General features: G+C 46.5%; 1 protein-coding gene across 3 annotated transcripts in view; it reads left to right on the top strand.

The window, feature by feature from the left end:
* Positions 1–6,584, top strand: part of IGSF9B (immunoglobulin superfamily member 9B) — a 53,872-nt gene extending 47,288 nt beyond the window's left edge. For all 3 annotated transcript variants that reach the window (XM_081278567.1, XM_081278566.1, XM_081278568.1), the window contains one exon: positions 359–6,584. In XM_081278567.1, the coding sequence (XP_081134693.1) occupies positions 359–567 (209 nt within the window). In that variant the 3' untranslated portion in view covers positions 568–6,584. The remainder of the gene's footprint in view (positions 1–358) is intronic.
* Positions 6,585–7,182: the final 598 nt, after the last annotated feature.

A 7,182-nucleotide genomic window follows, 5' to 3' on the forward strand; every position in this document is an offset into this window, starting at 1 on the left:
GTTCCTATAATGATACTTGGTACCCTGTAGATAATGCCAAGGAAATATTTGTATATTGATTCATGAGATCTATGAATTTATAGAAGGAAAAATCATATCTATCCAACTTTTTTGACTCTCATTATAATGAATAAGGTCAGGTTGAGCAAGGTCAGGTTGGTTGTTGCCTTAGCAGTAAAGAAGGTGGTTTCTCTTTAATTCAGTCTCATCTCTAGTACACTCGGGTGATCCCTTTGTTTCACTATTAGAAACTTAGCATATATGTCCTCGCTAGTGCCAAAGGTGAGTGCATGAGGCTGCATTCTTCCTTTTCACCTCCTTTCTCTTTTCTTTGGTGTGTCTGTTTCCTTCTCTTTAGACGGTTCTGCCTCCCAGGCTCAGCAGCTTCCCAACTCTCAGGTTCTGTGGCCCGACGAAGCTGTCTGCCTCCGAAAGAAGAAAAGACACTCTCGTCCTGACCCTTTTGCCCGGCTCTCAGACTTGTGCCACCGCCAGCTTCCAGAAGACCAGACAGCAATCCTCAACAGTGTGGATCATGATGACCCAGGCCATGCCACTCTGCTATGACTCCACACCACTCTAAGTGTCCCAGGGCAGGGTCCTGGGCTGTGGGGGCAGGGAGGGACATCATGTGGGGCCTCATCCTCTGTCCACTAACACATGGCTCAGACCTTTGTCCTGTGTGCCCTCTCTCCTGCCAGAGTGGAAGTCTTCCCCCAGATCCTGGCCAGTTGGTCTTGTCCACAGGACAGAGGGCTGGGGCAGACCTTCTGCCTGTGGGTCAAAGTCAGGGAGCAAGTTGGGGACAGAAGGGCATCTGTCTCCACCCACCTCTCCCTTGATTTTTCTCGCTTCTTCAATGTCTTTGAAAGTGAAGAAGAGGAAAGCAATGGCTTTTACTGCTCTCTGCTTCTGTTTTAGTTTTTTTGAGTGCTGGGAGATGGCTAGACTTCCATACATCTTTCAAATTCCACATATATATAGATATAGATACAAATGCACATGTATGTAGTTGGTGGGTTTCTCTATGTGTATATATATGTACATTGAAGCAAAATGCTGTTTCTTTCTGTGGTCAATGAAGGAAAGAGGAGGGCAGTGGACAGCTGGGGTTTGTGAGCAGGGTTGGCTGTGAGCTGGCTGGGTGCCCTCATGTCTGTCTCGAGGGATTATTCTTGCTGAAACAGGATTCATGTCTCTCAGCTAAATTTACCATTGTTCTCTCTAACTTGCCCTTACCAGAACAGAAATGGGGCCCTGCCATGATTGCCAGCTGCCTGCTTTGCAGGTTTAGCAAACTGTTACCACTGAAATAAACACAAGCCTTTCTTGCTTGGTTGCCAGGTGAAGAAAGGGTGGCCAGGCACAAGGCCAGACTGGCATCTTCTTACCTTCCACAGTTTGGCCCATGTGACAGAGGTAGATGCTGCTTTGCAGTGGCAGGCCCCGGTGTACAACCAAGCAATGGCAGGCCCTGGTGCACAAACCCGAGCTCACGCAATCATGCATCAGCTGTTCCTTTTGGTCTAGCCAGGGCCAGGAGCCCTGCAGCCTAAGGTTCTCTCATTCTGGGGCCACCTGTGCAGAGCACCAAGCTGCCTCAGCTCTATTTATATCACTCTCCAGCTCTGCACTCTCTGGAGTGTTGCTCCATGGTGGCTGATTGGCTCCTCCTTTCCTATTGTGGGAGCTAATTCTCCAGATTGATTAATTGCCACTTGTGTAATGCTGCCTGCGGCTCCTTTGCATACTTGCCACTTGCTGCCTGCCATCTCTGCTTTACCCTGGGGTCCCCCTCCACCCTGGGGACCCAAGCCCTAGTAGCATATCCTGAGGATGCCTCAGATAACTGTGTTCTGGGGTACTCTTTTCCAAGTACTCTTGAATAAAGCTTTTTGAGGCATAGGAATGGAGGTGAAAAAGGGAGTAGGCAGGGGTGTGGGCCTTGGTCCTTCCTCTACCAAAATCTTATCATAGTTCAAACTAGCACCCAGAAGCTTTTTTGAGGCTATCTTCCTACTCAGATATCTCTTTCTCTTTCCATGAGATAATGGTGCTGCCCAAGAACAGAACAGAAGACCAAGAATGGGGCAGAGACAGGAACTGTTTTCACTCTCCCCTCTTCTTGTATAGGAGGCTACCCTTTTGGCCTGGCCTAGAATAATGGAAATTGCTAGGAACCTTGAAGTATTTCCTTCTTGGTGCTACTGCCTTGGTAGGTTTGGGGACATTCATTTCTTCCCCAGTGACCTGCTTGGACATTGACCAAGTAAGTCAAAGCACTAGAAGGCTTCTGCTAGTCTCATTGCAGTTGCCAATGGCTCGGCCCAATGACCTAGGCAAGACATGGCCTCTGAGGGCTGGGAAGCTGGTCCTTTGTTGGAGCTTCCACTTTGGGGGATGGAATTTGCCTCTGTCAGCTAGGCCCTGGTGCTTCCTACTCTTTCCTAGTGAACTGGGGACCAACCGTTGAGGCTCTGCCATGTGAGCTATACCACAGCTACAGATCATTTATGGACAAGGGTGAAGAATGTGCAGCAGATGGTGTTGTATTGCTCTGGGACTAGGCTGTGCACCCTTGGTGTGGAACCTGGACCCTCAGCTAATGCATTCTGTGGGGCATTGGAGTCCACTTGACTACTGGGCAGCATCTCTAGCAAATTGGAAAAGTAGAGTTGTGTGCCTCTTTGAGTTTTTTTTCAGAGGTGGTGCTACCACTGCCACTGTGCCACATGGACTGCTCACTAGAGCATCTCTCCCAGGATGTGTGGGGAGCAGACCTACCTGAAATATCAGTGTGGAATGTGGGGGCTTACAGCAGGTCAGTCTGTAGTCTTTGTCCCACCGGGCTGGCCAGCCAAGGTCCTGCAATGGAAGGTGATTGCCATGCATCAGGTCTGGAGAACTATGGGATAAATTAGTCCCTCCTGGGACTTCTAGTCCCTGAGGCCATCTGGGCCTTGAGGTTAGAAAAGAAGAAGAGCAGCTGATATGGAAGGCTTTGCTTCTTTAGGATGTTATACAGGGCCAAGAGCCAAACGTTGTGGGCTGAGGCGTCTCTGCCTACAACTGGGCTTTCCAGGGGTCCTGTGCCAACAAAGGTGCTGACTCCCTTCTTTTCTTGCCTCTGCCAGTGCCCTTTACCTCAGCATATCAGACCAAATGGTGGGAGCTGTGTTTTCTGCTGGCCACTAGGTGGCAGCTGTGCTGTGGTGTCCTCAGGGCAGGGAAGAGACCCAAGGCCTACCTATTTCTCTGTGGCCTTGGACTCATTCTCCTTCCAATGGGGGCTTCCTTCTTGTGACAGTGACCTTGGAGGCCATCAGCCTTCCTGCATCCCTGGGAGCTATTTTAGTCTTTACTTGAAGGACTGCAAAGGAAATTGACAAAATATGGTCCTCTCTATGTCCATGGGGTGGATGGCCAAGGTGTCACACTACATGCTGGGTATGGGCACGTGTATAATAGTCCAGTTGGGAACATATGGATGCTGGGGGTGTTTCCACTTTTGGGAACCAATGTCCTTTGCACTCTGCCTTTGAACACAGCAATGACCACTCTTAAGTTTTCTAGTACTTTCCCCCTCCACTCTGTGGGAGATCACATTGTCTTCCAAACCCCTTTAGGATCTGGTAGCCTTGCAGTAGAAGTAACTCAGATAAAAACCTATTCCTGTAGCTCAGATTTTTGTCGGCCTCTTCCTTCTGCATCTTGACTGGAAACAGTGGCTGTTTCACCATTTGGTGATCCACAGAGCAGGAAGAGGATAAAGTGGCTCTTTAAGGTACATGAGAGACTGCAATTTGTTTTAGGGAAAGCGAGCAATAAGAAGGAGATGGTAGATCCTGTTTCTTGGTTGGCTGGCTGGCCACCAGTGGAATCTGGTGTGGATTGTCAGTGTGGCCCCAGCAACTGGGAGTGGACCCTGCCTGTTGGCCAACTTGTCTTCATAACAACTTCCCTTGAGAGACTGGGGGTAGGAGAGGCCTTCTCAGATTCTACTTTCTCAACAGGAAGGATGCCTTTATTCCAAAGGGCTGACAGGGTCTGCACCCTCCTATGAGGAAGGGTTTGGGTCACATGATCATGTCCTTGGGGGAAGGATCCAGAGGGGTGGATAGGGGTAAGTACTTGTTGATCTTTTTCCATGTACTCTGCCTTGATTTTTGATTTGCAATCTAAAATATTTGGGGTTGAACAGATTTCAGTTATTTATTCTCCTGCTCTTTTCATGCATAAGATACTCAGTAAGGTAAATTCAGATGTGGAATTTTCTTTTTCTTTTTTTTTTCCTACAAGCTTGACAAACAGTAGCTTCAGGAGAGAAACAGATGTCACAGAGCATCATTGTATCTTTGCCACTGCCTAGAATTTGAATCCAGAGCTGAGATGTCTGTGACTGGGGATGTTTCTTTCAGTTTTGTTAGCAAAAGCCTTTTGGGGTTCGGGGGTGGGCTGAGGGAAGAATTGTAGATAAGTACATTTTATTAATATGTAGAAAACCCTAGGAAAAGAAAAGCTAACGGTTACTCTTGGGCTTGCTTTGCTTGCATGTAAAGGAGCTTTGGGGGCACGGCAGGGATTTGGGGGGAGCAGTGGGAAGAAGTCAAAGGGCAATGATGACTGGGAACCTAGGGAAGCTCTTGGATGCTCTCAGTGAGAACCATGAGCATTGCCAGTAGTGCTCCTGGGGTCAGTCCTACCTTTTGTGTCTTCTCCAAAATAAAGTCAGAAGCAAACTCCAGTAAGACAGAGATTCAGAGCCCTACATGGCTGCATTTGTGGAGTATTTGGGAGGTGTTTTGATGATTAGTTCTATGCTGAGTATGGTAATGATGGTGCAGGGGGACTCAAGGAAGGGTAGTTGGAGAGGTGGAGTATGGAGAAGAACCCTGATCCTTTGCCAGGTATATGTGAGGCTGGAAGGAAACAGAACGTTAGATTAGTCTGGAAGTAGGGAGAGAGGATCCAGGGATTGTAAACCCCAAAGCAGGGGACATCGAGCCTTACCATTATCTTTGGGGCATGTGATAACTTAGTTACAAATAATAGAGTAGTGTACACATTCCAAGAAAAAACAGTGCCTGCCTGGTAGGGGACAGGCTGAGGAGTGGTAGCAGTGAAGAGGCAGGATCAGTGGGGGAGGGGGATTAGCCACTGAGAGCAGATTGTGGGTAGGGGCTGGCATGCAGGCTCAGACTGGGTCTTGCTCTTAGCTAGACTTCTTTGCTTCTTCCAAAATTAGCCTCTAACACTAAGTGCCCATGTATGAACATCTTCACCATCTACTTCAGCTTTATCTGTTGGTTTTCAGGTTTCCTCAGGTCTAAAGCTAGGAGGGTTCCTTGAAATGCTCCTTCTATCACTAGCTCTTGGTCAGCAGAGAAGAAAGGATCCTTTTTATGAGCTTTGTGTGTTTGCTCTCATAAGAAGTGGTCGGTTGCTTTTCCTCCTCATTCATTATTTAAAAATGTTCACAAGACTTTGGAGATGACGGTAGAAGAGGAATGGGGCCTGGCATCTATATTTGTCATCCTTTCTTCTTGAGGTCTAGGAAATTACTTCAGGTCACAAAGCTACATAGTGGCTTCATGCCTAGGCTTCACTTTTTCTTTTGATAAGTTAAAAAGTCACTAGTTTGGCTGAGGTGAGTAGATGAAAATGTTTCACCCTGTAATCAGAGACCAGCCAATCTTCTGTCCTCCTTAATGTCTCCAGCTCTGCTTCCTTTTGGATCAAGAGGCAGAATTTAAAATCTCTTCTTTAGAAGAAATCTATAAACCAAGGATCAAAGCCCAGATTGGAATTTAGCATTCATACCAACTTAAAGTTTAAATAGGGGTGTCTCTTACTACCCCCTCCGTCTGACCCATAGTGAATCTGCACAGGTCCAGAGCCTTATTTCTGGACCCCTATCTATACTTTCAAATAAGTCTTTCAGGAGTAAATAAAACATCCCCACCAGAAGTTTTATGCATTTAATTGTGGAGAAGGTATTTTTTTTCATGATCTTTTTTTAAGTTGATAGAAAAATTCCCCATAAATTAAGCCTGGACCGAAGCAATCCATAGTTCTGTGTAGGATAAGGAAAATTAAGCATTAGTGAAATATTGTTAATGGCTGGCTTGGCTTAGGGGAAGAAGAGTCAGGATATCTCGATCACTAAGTACTTTGGTAGAATAGCAAATGGTCATTGAAATCACTTGGACATTCTCTTCTGTAGTGGGTCAGTGGCAGTAGTTGGGATTCTGAAGAGAGCTGATGACATAGTTGTCTGACTTGGACCACTTGCTGGGAAAGCTAGTTTGAGAAATTCAACTAGTGTGGTACAATTTCTCAGCTCCCATCCTTGGTCTTTTGGTTGTCTACTAAATGGTGACATGAATGAATATCTGACCTGTTTTTCTTCAGGGTCTTGAAGAAATGTGCCCTACCAATCCCATCTCCTCCTGGTACTAGGTTTCTTGGATTTATTTTAGGAACTAGGGCAAACTGTCCCTCTCTACCTCTGATACACATCAATTAGGTTCCCTTTCCTTCTGTCCCCCACTTCTATGTGGCTCCAGGGATCTTGAAATTGTGCATGGTTTATGATAGGGAGGTAGTTGGGTGGGGAAAGGAATTGGGGAGGGCACAGGGGTTGGGCTGGGAGGGGAATTTGCATTTGCAGCCTGAGAAATACTGCAAGCATGCTTTTGGGCACCATGTGGGATCTTCACATAAGTAGATGGTAGGGGCAAATGCTTGATGCTTCTCATTCTGGTGATGAGGGCATAGGGGCATTTTGCTTCTTTTTGACTTAGGGACTTATGGAACATTTTATCTGATGGAGGGGAATGAATGGTCATCTTGCTATCCTTGGAAGGGAAACTGTCAGTCATTCTATCAGTGAATATTTATAGTGACTTCCATGAACAAAGATAAGCCTGTCATGAGTTGACATTGTCCTGACTAGGTCAGAGAAGTTGGATTACCTCACCGGTCTCTCTGCAGGCACCAGGTTATCTTCCTGTTCTCTATTTCAGTGTTCCTTTCCTGGGTTCAGGAAGTAAGTGTGATGGGGTGTGCAATGACTGTGTTGTGTGTATGAGTGTGTAGTGTATACATGGTATCTATATGTTCGATGTGTGTTTGTGGCATGTATGGTATCTGTAAGTGTGTTGTATGTATGAGTATATAGTA

The sequence above is a fragment of the Spermophilus citellus genome (genome assembly GCF_964194105.1).
Source record: "Spermophilus citellus genome assembly, chromosome: 2".
Taxonomy (NCBI): Eukaryota; Metazoa; Chordata; class Mammalia; order Rodentia; family Sciuridae; genus Spermophilus; species Spermophilus citellus.